We start from the raw sequence: 15373 nt of genomic DNA, 5'->3' as shown, positions 1-15373 counted from the left end.
GGTGCTGCCCTGGTACTTGCCTCTTGCTCCTGGCTGCCAGTCTGCCTGATCCACAGCTGCACTGCTAGGGGATGCTCCTGCTGGAAGCCAGAAGGGGAACAGTGGGGAGCTGTGCTCCCTCCTTTGGGAAGCTTTGTCAGCCTTCCACACTGGTTTAAGGACAGGGGAAGTGTGGTCTGAGTCTGTGACCTGCTGGGACAGAGCTGTGTCTGCTTCATGTGGAGAGACAAGGGGGAGATGTGTGCAGCAATAGAGGTGAGGGGAAAATTAACGTTTGAGCTTAGTTGTGATTGCCGATGCAGTCATTTAAACTGCAGAGGCCACAAGGCTTAAGCTGCAGCTGGAAGACACATAAAGCTTTGGGATGTGCTGCTGAGAGCAAGGCTGGGCCCAGCCAGGGCTGCTGAGCTCTGCTTTGAGTGAGGAGGGACAAGGAGCAGGATTGGAGCTGGCATTGATCCCTGCCCACACTGTCCCAGCTATCACATCTCAGTTCCAGCTGCCAGGCTGTTCCTGGCACTGTGTCAGTGCACACCAGGGAGTCCCACCAGGATCCACATCCTGTGGGGTGTTTCCCAGCTCTCTGGTGGAAAGGTGATCCCCCACTGCCTCCCCTTAATCACTGGCTCATTTCAACCGCAGTGCCTGTCTCTGCCTGAGCCAGGCAGGTGCTGGGGTGGGTGGGACACATTGTGCCCAGAGCAGGGGCTGGGCAGGAGTGCCTCTGAGCCCCGCTGCTAACACTGATCCTGGACCTGTCACCATCAGCAGGATTTGCCTCTCTGGTGCTCCACAGGACCGGCTAGGCCAGTTCTGGCTCCACTCTCCCAGGGAGCTGAACCCCCCTTCTGCTCCCACTGCTCTGGGAGAGCTGCTGGAACCAGCCTGGTCCTGTGGCTGCAGGAGAGGGCCCAGCATGCTCACAGTGCGCCAGTGAAGACTGCTCCAGGGGGATGCAAGCATGCAGCAATCTTCCAGGAAGAGCCCTTGGCCTCACATGGCTTTTCCATGCCAGCTCCACTTCACGTGGCTGCCGGGTGAGTCACACAGCCCAGCCAGGGCTCCTAACAACCAGGCTGGAGACAGGCAGGTCAGGCACTGCCACAAGGCTCAGTACCTCTCCTGGTTCCCTTCAACTGTCCCCTGCACAGCCCTAGGTCTCTGGAAGAGGAGAGGAATGAGGAAGAAGAGGGGAACCCATCCACACAAGAGACAGAGTTGTGCTCAAGGCTCAGCCGGGTTGGCAGGACCCAGAAGGCTGAAAGGTCCTTAGAACAAAGCCAGCAGCAGGAATGTGCCCTCTCCCTCCCTGAGAACTGCCAGCCCTTCCCTGGGAATGGGGCACATCCTTTCCCACAGCCCTGGCCCAGGGGAGTCCCCGACCTGCTCTGCCCACAGAAGAGCCAGCCCAGGTGTGCTGCGGCAGCAGTAAATAGACCGATTTTAATGCACATATCACCCAACATCACCACGGGAGGGACTCCTCCCCTCCCTCGAAACTCTTCCAGGCATCAGCTGCAAAGCACAGCCACCCCTGGCCCTCCAGCTGCCTGCAGGGAAGCTGGCTTGGGCTGCTTCTCCATCGGCCGTGCCTCTGGCTTCAGCAGCATCCCCGCAGCTCGGTGAAGCTGTCGGGCTGGTCCAGCAGGGAAGCGCTTTTACGCAGCAGAGCGGGTGAAGGCAGGGCCTGGGGCCAGGGAGAAAGCCCTAAGGCACATCAGAGCAGCTTTGGAGAGCCCCAAACTTCCAGAAGCCGGAGCCTGGGTCCCCCTCGGCGCGCACGTCTCAGTCTATCAGAAACTTCTCACCGTCTACATCTCTCCCCGCAGAGCCCTTGCGCAGGGAGGGGAAAAAATCAGAGCGGAGGAGGCGGGAGAAGTACATGAGGATCATGGCATCGAGCAGCAGGAGGTTGGCAGTGAGGAAGGCACCCTGGCCCTGCACCTCCACGTGGCGGAGGAAGTACCAGGTGAGGTAAGCCTGGGGCGCCAGGCGGAAGGCGAAGTACATCACCAGGTTGATGTATTTGTTGGCCTCGTAGAGCGCTGGGGAAGGCACGTTGCTCATCTTCAGCAGCATGCGCACCGTGAGGAAGATGTTGCTCACCTCCACCAGCAGCAGCAGCACTGCTGCCACCAGGAAGCGGCCTGTGATGATGAGTGAAACGAAGGCAGAGGTGGCCTGGGACACACAGACACACACGCAGAGAACAGGGTGAGCTCTCCTTGCCCTGGGGAAAGCAAGTCCTTCCCTACCCTCTGTTCTGTTCCTGAGTCGGGGGAACAGAACACACAGTTCTGTTCCCCCCACTCAGAGATCCCAGCAGGAACCTGAGCTTAGAGAAAACCAGTCTGGAAAGCCACATCCCCCAGGACCAGTTACACCTCCCTGAGCTGTGAGGAGCCTCCAGCTCTTCCCCCTCCCAGCTCCCAGCCTGTCTGGCTCCAGGCGCTCGGAGCCGATGCTGGCAGGCGTCCTGCCCCGCCAGGCGCCCTCGCCTTGTTGATGCAGAGCCTACCTGGCAGCCAGGGCGAGGCAGACACAAAGGCTCCAGCCTACCCATGAAACCTGGGTGGGCTGAGCCCCTGTGTGGTGGCCCCCCATGCTGGCCATACTCACCATGGCATGGTGCACCAGGTACTCCCAAGATGAGCGGGACTGATGGTTGAAGATGATGTCAAGGCTGTCGTGGATGAAGTAGCCTGTGGGATGAAGGAGAGCGTTCAGAAGATCTGGTTTGTGCACTGTGACCCACTGTGGAAAGGAGGAGCAGCGAGGAGGAGGAGGAGGGTGGTGTGACTGTTCTTCAGGTGTCAGAAACACCTCCACCCTGTCTGGGTATGGAGAGACAGCTATTCCCTGGGGGTTGCCAGCCTGTGGGCTCCACGCTGTGATTAAGTCAGGAGGCATGGAGCTGCCCGGCCCTTGAGCCAGTGGCTTGTCCCGAGCCAGCATACCGGGCGAAGCTGAGCAGGGAGTGGACAAAGCCCGGCGGGGCGGCTGCGGCCACTGCCCTGCCTGGCTCCTTACCTGAGGAAAAGCAGACCAGCAGGTGCCCTGAGACGCTGTAGCCGTCCTGGATGTCGGAGAGCAGCTCCGGAGAGTGCCAGAGGCTGGGAGTGAGGAGAGGAGGAAAAAGGTCAGCCTAGGCTCCGGGACGGGGAACACAGATACTCCCTACCCCCTGCCCCCCCTGCCCACTCCCCAGGAGTGCCCAGTTCGCAGCGTGTACATCTGCCCGCCCCTGCCCGCGCTGCCCCCCTACCAGAAGAGGGCCCATAGCCCGGCCAGCACGGAGTGTGCGAAAGAGACGAGGAGATTCCTCCAGCGCCAGACGCGGCCGGGACGGCTCCTTACGGCGGCGGGCTGTGGCACGGCCAGGGCCAGCCGGCGCAGTGCCGCGAAGATCGCCACGCTGCCGCCCACCAGCGCCGCCGAGGCCGCCCGCCAGCCCGGGCCCATCGCGCCCAGTCCGGCGGCGCGCGGCCGCGGCGGGCGGGGCCGCGGGGCCACGCCCCTCCCCGACCACACCCTCGTACCGGCCGCGCCCCCCGCATGCGCCAGCGGAGCCACGCCTTCCCATTGGGCACTCCCCCTGCGCTGGCCACGCCTCCCCGCGCGCGCCTGCGCGGGGTTGGCGGGCGCCGAGGGGGCGTGGCCGCGCCTTTCATTGATAAGCGGCGCGCTGGCCACACCCCCCCGGCGGTGTGTGCGTACGCGCACGTGTGCGGAGTGTGGCTCGGGCGTGGCGCACCTGTGCAGGTGTGCGGGCCGTGCAGGTGTGCTCGCTGCTGGGCGCTTTCCTGCTGGGCGCTTTCCTCCTGGGCGGGCGCGGGACTGCACGCGTGTGCCAGACACCGCGCGTGTGGCCGTCGGATACAGCCCGTCTGTCCCGGGCAGCGCGGGAGGGTGGGTGCAGCGTGTGCCTGGCAGACGTTGCACATCTGTGCCGGGCCTTGCACATCTGCCACGATGCTGCACAGCTGGCGTGGGCGTCGCACATCTGTTCTGCGCCGTGTGTGTATCCCTGGCACGGTGTGGCTGTCGCCGGGGGTTGCGGCGTATTGTGTCGGGGAGAGGATGGCCGGGAAAATATTTGGAAAAGTCGTGGGAGCAGGCACAAACGCTCACCTCAATACATGGCGGGGGCCTGGGGCACTCAGAGCTGTCCCCTAATACCAGGCTGCAGTAGAGTGGGGCCGAAACGCGGCAGGATCCTGGTTCCTGCGTGGGGATATTGCCCCATAGCTGCCCCACGCTGCAGGGCTCTGGCTTGCGCGAGTGGGGCTGACCCTCTTCCCGGTGAGCCGAGCTGGCTGTCGCTAGATGGCAGCAGGGCCACGTGGCAGTGCCACCACTGCCACTCTGTCACTGTCCCCACTCCAGGACAGAGGCCGCCACTCCTGGGTGCAGGGCAGGACCCGCTTCCACGCTATAGCCGCCATCACGGCCGCCTCAGGGGTGCTCGTGGTCCTGGGGGTCTAAAGCAGGTCTGGGGGGCCATGGAGGGGACTCGTGCCCCTTGTGCTGGCCCCGCAGCAGCGCAGCCCCCCGCAGCGGGTGTCCCTCCAGGCTCGGGGCTGGAGGCTGCTGGGGACACCGCCGCTTTTCTGCGGGTGCGGGGATCCTGCTGGCATCCCTCAGTCGGGGCGGGCAGCCCAGCGCACCTCAAACCTCTCTCTCTGATGTCTCTCTCTTAGACCCAAGAGGGTCTGGCTGCCGGTGACATTGGGGTGTCACCCAAGCCGGGGGGGGCGTTATTCCCCCGACCGAACCACGGAGCTCCCGGGCCGTACGCACGCGGCGCGGTTTGTCCGCCCGCGGCCGCCGTAGCAGCGCGGAAGTGTCTCCATGGAGACGGGAGGAGCCGGGCCCAGGGATGGAGAAATACGAGCGGATCCGGGTGGTGGGGAGAGGGGCCTTCGGGTGAGGGGGCGCCGGAGATGGGCCATGGGGACGGCTACAGTTTTTCTGCCTCCGGACGGGAGGCCTTTGAGCAGCTTCCCCGTGGCAGCGAGGCGCTTGTGGCCACGGCAATGCGGGGTCGGCCGGGGTGTGGCACACGGGGGGACGTGGCACAAAGTGCGTGACACCCCGGGCCGCGGGGATTGCGGGGGACCTGTGCCACCCCGGGGCGATGGCCAGGCCCTGTGTTGTGTCCCCCCTCCCCGCGCTGAGGCCCCGTCCCTGTCCCCGCAGCATCGTGCACCTGTGCCTGCGCAAGGCTGACCAGAAGCTGGTGATCCTGAAGCAGATCCCGGTGGAGCAGATGAGCAAGGATGAGCGGCTGGCAGCGCAGAACGAGTGCCAGGTCCTCAAGCTGCTCAGCCACCCCAATGTCATCGAGTACTACGAGAACTTCCTGGAGGACAAGGCACTCATGATCGCCATGGAATACGCCCCAGGTGGGCCCTGCTGTCCCCCAGCCTGTAGCTGGTCCCTTGGCAGGTCCAGGGGATGCCAGGCACTTGGTTCTCTTTGGGTCAAGGTGCTGTGGTCTCACGTTGTGCTCCTTGTAACAATCCTGGAGTTGCACCCCCAGGAGACGCAGCCTGTCTCTCTTGAGGAGACATTTTTGTAGAAGAGTATCTGTGGTTCTTGGTGGACACCAAACTGACCATGAGCCAAGTAACCAAGCATCCATGCAGTTTGTGGAGTCGCCATCCTTGAAGATACTCAAAAGATTCTGGTCCTGAGCAACCTCTGTGGCTTTCCTCAACAGTGACCGCACAAGGTCCCTTCCAACCTCAGCCACTCCATGATTATATGCCTTACACCTGCTAACCATATCCAAAACAAGGAGATTTCAAACCCCTCTGTCCCTGATCAGCATGCTACCATCTGCCCTGGCTCAGGTTTCAGGCACATTTCCCTGTGTCAACCCTGTTGGCCGACATTTCTAACAAGATTTCCTGTGGAGTTTCAGATGAAATCAACATTTGCATGAGGGTTTGCTAAAAGCTGTATGTGAGCCCTGAATCTGGACCTCCCCTTCCCAACAGGGGCCTCTCTGTGCCACGTGGCCTCTTGGACTGCAAGAATTCTCCTCTGCAGAACAGGCTGATCTTGTTTTGCCATGGAGGTTTATGTCCTCTTCCAAGAGCTGTAATTTTAGTGTTTCTTTTCCTGCTTTTGATAATGTGTCAATGATAACTTCTCTCTGGCTGTTTCTTCCTCCCACCAACTGTGCTGCCATTGTTCAGGAGCATTGGAGGATGTGCTGCATATCCCACCAGGATGTGTATCTCCCACATGCCTGCCTTGTTAGGATGCCAAAATGGCAAAATCTCCCCAGTTTTAGGCCAGGTTTGTGCTGTCCTGTGCCCACAGCCCTTTGCTGTTCCTTGCAGGGGGCACTCTGGCAGAGTTCATCCACAAGCGCTGTAATTCCTTGCTGGATGAGGACACCATCCTGCACTTCTTTGTGCAGATCCTCCTGGCCCTGCACCACGTGCACACCAAGCAGATCCTGCACCGTGACCTGAAGACCCAGAACATCCTCCTGGACAAGCACCGCATGATCGTCAAGATCGGAGACTTTGGCATCTCCAAAATCTTGAGCAGCAAGAGCAAAGCCTACACGGTGAGTGGCAGGGCAGCTTCTAACCCATGGCAGCAGGCTGGGAACTCTGGATTTGGCTCACAGTCGTCTCTGTGAAGTGGCTTTAGGCAGTTCTGCTTTGTTCCTTGGCTGATATCTTCATGCCTGAGTTTGCTGTGGCTCTGTGGGCTGCTGAAAAGTAAGACCTGCCCAAAGGTGGGAGGGGATGAGGTGTCTGAGACCACTGGTGAGGGCAGGCAGGGTGGCTCCTGCTGGGGGTGGTGTTTGCAGACTCGTCTGACACATCCTTAGCAAATAAATTCCTGCCTGTGCACTCCCATCCTGCCTTAATCTCCTTTCTCTGCTTGACATTTAGTGACTTTCCCCACCTGGGCTAATCTGACCAGACGTTTGTATCACGCTCAGTGCTCTGGGCTCTGATTCTCTCAAGTGGATAGGAGCAAAATTAGAGGCAATCACTGTATGTGTCACTGGAAAGGCAAATCCTCTTGTTTTTCACTGAGATTTTCAGGCAGCTGTTGATGCCAAGGGAACAAAAGCCCAGCTCTGTGGAGCTTTGCTTGGTGGTGTTCCAGCTAGCTCTGCACCAGTCCTCCCTCCTTCCACCTCTCTGCCCCAGTTGCACTGCACTGTGGTAAATTTTTGTCTCCTGTAGGTGGTGGGAACTCCGTGCTACATCTCCCCAGAGCTCTGTGAGGGGAAGCCTTACAACCAGAAGAGTGACATCTGGGCCCTGGGCTGTGTGCTCTACGAGCTCGCCAGCCTCAAGAGGGCTTTCGAAGCTGCGGTAAGAGCCATGTGGTTTACACTTAGCACAGGAAGCCATGAACCCTCGCAGAGGTGAAAATGTACGCCGGGATGATTTCTCAGCGAGCCGGGAAGTGTGAAGGCAGAGGGCAGTGCTGAGAGCTCCTTCCTCCTTGGCCTCGCCCCTGACTGCCCAGCCACTGTTTGTCTGTTGTTTTCTCTCCAGAACCTTCCTGCCTTAGTGCTGAAGATCATGAGCGGGACGTTTGCCCCGATCTCAGATCGATACAGCCCCGACCTGCGCCAGCTCATCCTCAGCATGCTCAACCTGGATCCTTCCAAACGGCCCCAGCTGAATGAGATCATGGCCCAGGCCATCTGCATCCGGCCCCTCCTGAACCTCTACACAGACGTGGGCAGCGTCAAAATGAGGAGGCAAGTGACACTGCCACCTCAGTGTCCCTTGGGAGGGGCTGCCACAGCCCACAGCATGGCTGACCAGCTCACTGCCTCCCTCTGAGCTCCAAAGGGAGCATTTTCCCAATGCAGCTCTCCTGTGCTGCCTCCTGTGCAGCTGCTGCTGGCTGAGCTTGGCCCAGGGGCTCAGAGCCAGGCAGGTGCCGTGGCAGGTGTGAGCTTGTCATCACAGTGACAGCAAACAGAGAGTTGTGAGCACAGGGGGAAGTGAGCTGGTGCCAGCTCCCCTCTCTGAGGTTGTTTAAAGCAGTGCTGGGAGTGATTTCGCCTGTGGTTTCTGCTGTAGCTCTGCCCAGACACTCTGTGATCCAGGTCCTGCAGGACACTAAAGGCTGAATTTTGGTTTGGCAGGCCTGAAAAACCCTTGGCTCCAGTGCCCACAGTGACCCACAGCCGGACAGAGGGACGGGCAAGCAGTGCCAGGCAGAGGGGTGAGTTCTGGCATGCTGTGTTCAACTCAGCTCCATTTGGAAGCTCCCTTTCCTTTGGATGACACAAGTCAGAGAGGCACTCAGGGTTCTGGAGAGAGGAACTTTAGAGGTATCACCTTCCCTGAGCTCTGGAGGAGCCCTGCAGCCCCTTGGACCAGCACAGGTCTGGCTCTGGCAGCTCTGCTGGCACCCAGACTGGCTGGTGCTGTCACTTTTCCCGTGGGAGGAGAGTCAGGGATCCACATGATTGATTTCTCTGTGCCCCACAGGTGTCCGACGGGGTTCAGCCAGGACAGGAATCCCACCTCCCCTGTCATCCATCTACACGTGGGGCAGTGGGATCACCACCCCTCTGCGCCTGCCCATGCTGAACACCGAGGTGGTGCAGGTCTCTGCTGGCAGGACACAGAAGGCTGGGGTCACCAAATCTGGGAGGCTCATCCTCTGGGAGGTGAGTGACAGGGAAGCTGGGGCAGGAGTGGCTGTGGAGCCTTGGATGTGTGATTTCTGTGTTGGAGGCATTTCTGCTCGCTCACAGACCCTGGCACTGCCTCCTCCAGGGCTGCAGTCCCAGCCAGGGTGTGGGTAATGCTGATAAGCCTGTGGGAAGGGGTTCATCAGTGTTCTCCAACCCAGCTCTTCCATGGCTTCTCTCCATCAGGCTCCTCCCATGGGTGCTGCTGGGGGTCCCTCTCTCCCAGGAGCCACTGAGCAGCTCCAGCCTCAGTTTGTGTCCCGCTTTCTGGAGGGCCAGTCTGGAGTGACCATCAAACATGTGTCTTGTGGTGATCTTTTCACAGCCTGCCTCACAGGTGAGCTGCTGCCTTCTGCTTCCACCTACCTGGCTCCCAGAACCCCCTAAAACTCAGTGGGACTGCCTGGGGAGCCTGCTCAGAGAGGAATCAAAGAGATGCTCTGGGCTGGGGTGACACAGAAGCCTCTGTGGCCTCTCATGTAGCATCATGTGGGAGTCAGAAATGGCAGACATGGTCCTCCTGTGATGCCACACGGGTCAACTTGGTCCCAAACTGTCTGGTGTGGGGAGGGCCACCATCGCTTAGGTGATCTTAAAGGTCTAAATTATTCTATGATTCTTTGAAATCTCCTGTGCTTGTTGTCCTTGTTGCATTGGTGTCACCTGAAACCAGAACTGAGAGTGGGGACTGCAGTGTGAGGAGAGTCTCTGTCACATACTCTGTGAGTGTGACATGGGCACATGCAGTGACCAGCAATGACTGGTGTGACAGTGAGGAGTCAGCGTGAGCTGCTGCAGGGCTGGTTGTCCTCAAACTGCAGGAAGGCAGGGTTTGAAGCCCCCTCAGAGCAGTCTAGGAAATGTTCTGGGTGGAAGTGGAGCACGCACACCAGTCCAAGGCCGTGTTTGTGGAGCAAAGCCCTCCCAGTGGTCCTGTGGGAGCTCTGTTTGCTCTTCTCCTGGGGGTCAGGGCAGCAAACAACAGATACACAGTGGGCAAACTCCATGGGCATGTGTTTATCCTACCTCCCATGGAGTTTCCTGCCACCCCTCTGCTGGGCAGCTGCTCAGGGAGTGCCTCTGTGACTTTAACACCTGGACAGACCGTGGGGTTCTCAGCTCCTGCCTGCACAGCTGCAGCAATGTTATCTCAGTGCTCTTATCACTGCTGTTTGTTTGTCGAGCCGTTGCAGCACGTGAGGCTGCAGCTCCCTGGAAGCTCCTGCAGCTCCCTGGAAGCTCCTGCAGCTCCCTGGAAGCTCCTGCAGCTCCCTGGAAACTCTCTGAAGGCTTTGTGGCCCCTGCAGCTCATTCTCAGTCAGAGTGGGTCCGATGTCCTGGGAGCCATGGCCGCCCCTCGGCTGTGTCACCTCGCAGGGCCTCACATGTGCCACTGACGGGGCTCCTTTCTGCTCCTGCAGACAGGGGGATAATCATGACCTTCGGCAGCGGCAGCAATGGCTGTTTGGGGCACGGAAACTTCACGGATGTCAGCCAGGTTGGTGGAGAGGGTGCTGGGCATGCTGCTCCCCCGGGGTAAAGGATGGATCGTGGCTTCTGCACCACGTGAGGGGGCTCATCCCAGCTCCAGGGATGTGCATCCCAGGCATGCTCTGGCATCTAACCCCCTCCCCCTCCTCTCCCTGTCACTGCGGGTTTTAAAAGAGCCAACCTGCCTCTCTCTTTCTCTCCCCCCCCTACACAATGATCCCTTTGAGCGTGGGGGAAGTCAAGAGCTGCCTTGTGGTTGCTGTTGGCAGGCTCCCAGCTTGGAGCCTGCCTCCAATCACACACCTGCCTGCTTCACTCTTGGCCTGCAGCTGCCAGGGTTCACTGAGAAAAGTTATTTTTCAAAGGAGCCAGTATTTAAAGAAGAGCTGTGTGTTTCCTATTGGCTCAGAACACTGGGGCTGAGGACTCATTGCTCCCTTCCAGCTTCTTCCTCGCCTGCCCTCGGATGTGGCAGCAGCCCATGGCTTCCAGCCGAGCCCAGGGACTGGTGCCATTTGTCACTGTGGTCAGCTGGCCCGTTTGTTCCTTCTTCTCCCAGAGCTGAGCTGCTCCCTGCTTATGGCTGGGGAGGGGAGACCAGTTGGAAGCAGCAGCCTGATCCCAACAAACGGTGCTTTTCACTTGAGGACGATAATGAGTATGAGGCGAGGTGTCAGATCTAACAGCAGGTCACAGCAGGGGCCGGGTGAAATGTGGAGATCCTGGTCCCTCCACCCCCTAATGAATCTGAGCCATTTACTCACAGCTCCTCTGAGCCAACACATCCTGCACCAAGCCCCTGCCTGCTCAGAGCAGGCGTTCACAGCCCCTGGCACTCCCCACATGGGCAGGGGGGCGAATCCCAACCCTTGCTGAACCTCTTCCCTCTCCAAACTCTCATGCTGGCTGCTTTCTTCCGCCCCAGAGATGTTTGCATTATCTTCTGTGCTGCGTGCACGTAGTCTCTTATCCCTTTGAAGACTGTTTGGAACAAAAAAAAAAAAAAAAAAAAAAAAGAAATTTCTCTGTTGTTTGTGTTGGATGAAAACTGGGATGCTGCCAGCACTGTGTTGAGTCTGGGGGGGCTGGGTGGGAGGGATGGGAGCAGCCGGGCAGGCTGGGAGGTCTCGGCTGACGGCTGCTGCTCTTCCCCTGCCAGCCCAAGATTGTGGAGGCCCTGCTGGGCTACGAGATGGTGCAGGTGGCCTGTGGTGCATCTCACGTCCTGGCGGTCTCCAACGAACGGGAAGTGTTTGCCTGGGGCAGGGGGGATAACGGTAAGAAAAGTCTGTTTTGCAGAACAGGGCTTGTGCCTGTTCCCACTCCCTTTGCTGGCCCTGCTTGCCCACAGTCCCCTCCAGATGTTCCAGGGTGGGTGGCTGGGGAAGAGCTGCAGCTGTTTTGCTGCATACCAGGGTCCTTGTGCTTTGGGTTTTGCTGCTTTCTGGGATCCCGGGCTGGGCTCTTGCAGCAGCTGTGTCGGTGTTGCTCTCAGTGGGGCTGTGCTCAGGGTGTGTTGCCATCAGCTGTTCCCTGCTCTGTTCCTCCTACCAGGTCGCCTTGGGCTGGGCACCCTGGAGTGCCACAACTGCCCCCAGCAGGTCACAGTCCCTCTGGAGCACGAGGCTCAGAGGGTCATATGTGGCATTGATTCCTCCATGGTCCTCACAGTGAAAAATCAGATTCTTGCTTGTGGGAGCAACAGGTAAGAGGGGTGGGAGTCCATGCTCCACATTTTACCATCCTGAGCCTGTCTGTGTTGTGACCAAGGGGCTCCAGAAGACATCCCTGTGTGATCCTAGAGATTTTCCCTGTGCAGGTGTAACAAGCTGGGCCTAGACCGGATCAGCTCAGCAGAGGAGCCTTCCCCAGAGGACCAGGTGGAGGAGGCCACTGTGTTTGTGTGTGCCCAGTCAGCCCCCTTGAACCAAGAGCCCATTGTGTGTGCTGACATTGGTACTGCACATTCAGCTGCTGTCACAGGTGAGGGTGTGTGCCCAGATTTGCATTTTCCCTGTCTTCCTTCTGCTTGTTTCCCATGGGCAGTCTCTCAAGAGACACCCTGCTCCCAGTGTTGAAGCTCTGTGGAGCAGAATGCTCAGCCTGGAGACAGAAAGGGGTTTCAGTGTGTCCAAGTGTCACCCAGCTGTGTCTCTCCTCTCTGCTGTCAGCCTCTGGCCACTGTTACACCTTTGGGAGCAACCAGCACGGGCAGCTGGGCACCAACTCCTGCCGCAACAGCCGCGTGCCCCACCTGGTTGTGGGGCTCGAGACGATGAAGGTCACTGTGGTGGCTTGTGGAGATGCCTTCACTGTGGCCATCGGAGCAGGTGAGGCTGAAGCCCCCATCTCCTGGGCTGCAGCAGGGCCTGGCTGGCCTCTGCTGTGGCCAAGGCAGGTGTGCAGCGAGGCGTTTACATCCCTCTGCAGACGGCGAGGTGTGCACGTGGGGAAAAGGAGCCAGGGGACGCCTGGGCAGGAAGGATGAGGAAACAGGAGTGCCAAGGCCAGTGCAGCTGGAGGAGACACATCCATACCTGGTGACCTCTGTTGCCTGCTGCCACGGGAACACACTGCTGGCAGTAAAGCGTGAGTAAAGGCTTTGTCCCTGTGATTCCTGCCATGAGGACCCAGCCAGACACAATGCCTTGTGACCGGGGCTGTGCTGAGTAACCCTGGCATGTAAGCTCACTGTTATTCTAGTCCTTCTTGAACTGTAGATGAATAGAAATAACTTCAAGCCCAAAATAATTCCCCTGCTGCTCTTCAACTCTGTGACACTGCCTCTCCCACTGGGCAAGGGATGGCAGAGGCTGTCTGGTGCACTCCCAGACAGGTAGGCTGGCCAAGCTAGCATGCCAGCGGTCCACTGAGTATCCAAAAAGAGCAGCTCTCTAATTGATGCTGCTGAAATAGAAGCTGAGATTTGAGGCGTCATTTTGGCTGCTGCCTTGCCATTGTGGTTTGGAAAAGATAGCAATGGTTTTGTGGTTCCTCTCTGCTTGGGCCAAAGGCAGCATCGTGGCTCGGTTAAAACGTGCCCATGGCGTGACCTGCCCTTCCTGCCTGGATGTACAACGGGAGCCTGGCCCAGACTGCTGCAGGGGCCTTTCTTCCTCCTGTGCTGGGCTGATTATGGCCTCAGCCTGGGCTGAGGGATTCCAGCCCCAGCCCACTTCAAGGAGGCTAATTACAGCCCCGAGGGGAGGAGGCCCAGCTGACAGCCCCAGAATCAGCCCTGGCTCTGTTCCTCCCCTGCAAGTGCCCAGCTCTCATGTGATGTGCGCTGCCATGTGAAGGGGACGGGGAATGGCCGAGTCCCCAGGCTCAGAAACAAGTAGGGCATTTGTCATGGGAGTAAAAGGGTTTTGTCTCTGCAGGAAGACTGCAGGCTGCTCTCCCCTTCCGCTGCTCGAGTCACCCTGCACTCTGTGGCAGCTGGTTTGTGGGCTCCCACCTGCAGCACTGTAAGAGTGTGTAGCCCCACTGCTGTCCCTCTGCCCGAAACCTTGTCCTGTCCCAGTACCAGGAGTGCAAACTCAGCAGTGTGAGGGCAGCAGCCTTGCCTGCCCCAGCATCCCTCAGCAACCAGCATGCAAAAAAGCACTAAGAGCTCTGTAAAGAGCTGAGATTTGGGCTTTCACACAGCTCAATCTGCCTGGAAATTTCTCCAGCGAGAACACGAGATCTGGTGACACATGTGATGTCATTGCTGCTGTGATCTGGCCTGGGAGGGTGCTGGCACAGGCGAGCTGCACTCTACCTTTGGGGCAGCTGTTCTGCTCCTCCCATGGGGCCAACTCCACTTTTGACTGGCTTGGGCTGCTGCCCAGGTTATCATGAGCTGCTGCTGCTCCCTTCTCTCAATCCCACTGCAAACAGGCTGGAGAGGAGGAGAGCACAAACCTCAAGAGACTGCATTTTGTCCTGCTGGGCGTTGCCTCGCTTGTGCCACTACTGAGGTCTTGCAGTAGGGAAGGGGACAGGGATTTAGGTGCCCATCTGTGGGATATCATGCCTGTGTGGGGCAGAACACTTACTGTAGCTTTATCAGGGTGGAGCTTCCAGCTAAATCTTGATTTTTACTCTTTTTGTTTCAGCTGTCGTGGAGGAGTCGCCTTCCCAGTGAGTGAGAGCAGCCACATCCTGCTCTTCCTGTTGCCCACGGTGGCCTGGCTCAGACACACTCCAGGCTCCAGAGCTCCTCAGCTGCACTCTGAAGGCAGCAGTCTGGAAACAGAGAGCTCCTAACGATGGTTCCCAAGGAACCAGAGCTGGTCTCACTTATTGAATTGTCACTGTGAACCTCCAGTGCCTGAGAGTCACTGCCCTGGACGTGCCCAGAGCTCTGGTGATGCCTTCAAGGGGTCACACCGTGGCTCTTCCCCTCCCTGCTGGAAGTGCCTGTGTGGAAGAGTGAGGAGCACAGAGGTTGTTTTCCTCTGTGGAAACTGTTTCTGGTTACAAAGCCCAGGCTGACAGCTCTGTGTCTGAGAGAGCTGTCAGCCTTTGCACAGCAGCGTCTGGAGTCAGGGCCCCAGGCGCTGTGCTGGGTGACTAAATGCAAACCTCTTTGCTAATTAGAGAAGTCTGTCCTTTCCCATCCCCCCCTAAAACATTTCACCCATTTATTGAGCACACTTTGGAGGGTCCTGCCTGCACAGCTGGCCAAGCTCTGCACGAGCAACCTCCCTGTGCTGCACAGCTCTCCCCAAATGCTGCCTGGAGCTTTCCAATTACAGCCTCCCCTGGCCCCAGGAGCTCGCTGGAGGATCCTCCAGCTGACATTTCTCCTCAGGCTCCTCAGTCCTGCTGCTGACCAGCTCACTGGCTCCCAGCTGAGCTAGGGAAGGCAGCAAAACACAGCCAGTGATCATCAGTAGAAGTTTTTTAACCCAGATTTGTCCAGGGAGCTGATGAGTTTTCACCAGGGGGTCTTTGCAGGCAGGAGAAGCACATCCATGTGTTATGGACAGGAGTCACGTTTTTTGTCTCCAGAAGGGTCGTTTCCTTTCCTTTATTTTTTTCCTCTTCTTTTCTTTTTTTAACTTATATTTGCCCTGGGCCATTTTTTGATGAGCTTCTGTCTCTGATCTGTCTGACATTGCAAATGCTCTTGCCTTTCACATCCATCTTTGTGCTGTTGCCAATCTGTTGTGTATAAAGTCGGTGCTTTCATAAGCTGGCTGA

General features: G+C 58.5%; 2 protein-coding genes across 6 annotated transcripts; one reads left to right on the top strand and one right to left on the bottom strand.

Annotated features, from left to right (window-relative positions):
- Positions 1–1415: 1415 nt before the first annotated feature.
- TLCD1 (TLC domain containing 1) lies at positions 1416–3477 on the bottom strand. The gene is made up of 4 exons (XM_009094746.4): positions 3266–3477; positions 3031–3113; positions 2620–2702; positions 1416–2181 (listed from the first exon to the last, which is right to left on the bottom strand). The coding sequence occupies exons 1-4, from the start codon at positions 3460–3462 to the stop codon at positions 1786–1788; spliced, it is 759 nt and encodes a 252-aa protein (XP_009092994.1). The 5' UTR covers positions 3463–3477; the 3' UTR covers positions 1416–1785.
- NEK8 (NIMA related kinase 8) lies at positions 3044–15373 on the top strand. Of its 5 annotated transcripts, none has more exons than XM_050981590.1 (15): positions 3044–3139; positions 5200–5405; positions 6351–6583; positions 7218–7349; positions 7536–7744; positions 8138–8217; positions 8487–8668; positions 8879–9029; positions 10114–10190; positions 11343–11460; positions 11738–11888; positions 12003–12166; positions 12355–12513; positions 12614–12772; positions 14284–15373. In XM_050981590.1, exons 1-15 carry the CDS (start codon positions 3081–3083, stop codon positions 14310–14312), a joined length of 2109 nt encoding a protein of 702 aa, XP_050837547.1. In that variant the 5' UTR covers positions 3044–3080; the 3' UTR covers positions 14313–15373. The 5 variants fall into 5 exon arrangements, with proteins under 5 accessions (XP_050837547.1, XP_050837551.1, XP_050837550.1 ...); XM_050981594.1 differs by lacking the exon at positions 3044–3139 and adding an exon at positions 3678–3779; XM_050981593.1 differs by lacking the exon at positions 3044–3139 and adding an exon at positions 3925–4490.

The sequence above is a fragment of the Serinus canaria genome, chromosome 19, assembly GCF_022539315.1.
Source record: "Serinus canaria isolate serCan28SL12 chromosome 19, serCan2020, whole genome shotgun sequence".
NCBI lineage: Eukaryota > Metazoa > Chordata > Aves > Passeriformes > Fringillidae > Serinus > Serinus canaria.
This window is presented reverse-complemented; position numbering and strand designations above follow the sequence as displayed.

What these genes read in the sequence shown, in the direction of transcription:
- NEK8 (XM_050981590.1), top strand. Translation starts at nt 3,081, where the DNA reads ATGTCGGAGAGCAGCTCCGGAGAGTGCCAGAGGCTGGGAGTGAGGAGA. An exon ending in GCAAGAGCAAAGCCTACACG is followed by an intron (nt 6,584 to 7,217) that starts GTGAGTGGCAGG and finishes TGTCTCCTGTAG; the next exon opens with GTGGTGGGAACTCCGTGCTA. An exon ending in ACTTCACGGATGTCAGCCAG is followed by an intron (nt 10,191 to 11,342) that starts GTTGGTGGAGAG and finishes TTCCCCTGCCAG; the next exon opens with CCCAAGATTGTGGAGGCCCT.
- TLCD1 (XM_009094746.4), bottom strand. Translation starts at nt 3,462, where the DNA reads ATGGGCCCGGGCTGGCGGGCGGCCTCGGCGGCGCTGGTGGGCGGCAGC. An exon ending in GGGCTATGGGCCCTCTTCTG is followed by an intron (nt 3,114 to 3,265) that starts GTAGGGGGGCAG and finishes CCTCACTCCCAG; the next exon opens with CCTCTGGCACTCTCCGGAGC. An exon ending in GCTGGTCTGCTTTTCCTCAG is followed by an intron (nt 2,703 to 3,030) that starts GTAAGGAGCCAG and finishes TTCATCCCACAG; the next exon opens with GCTACTTCATCCACGACAGC.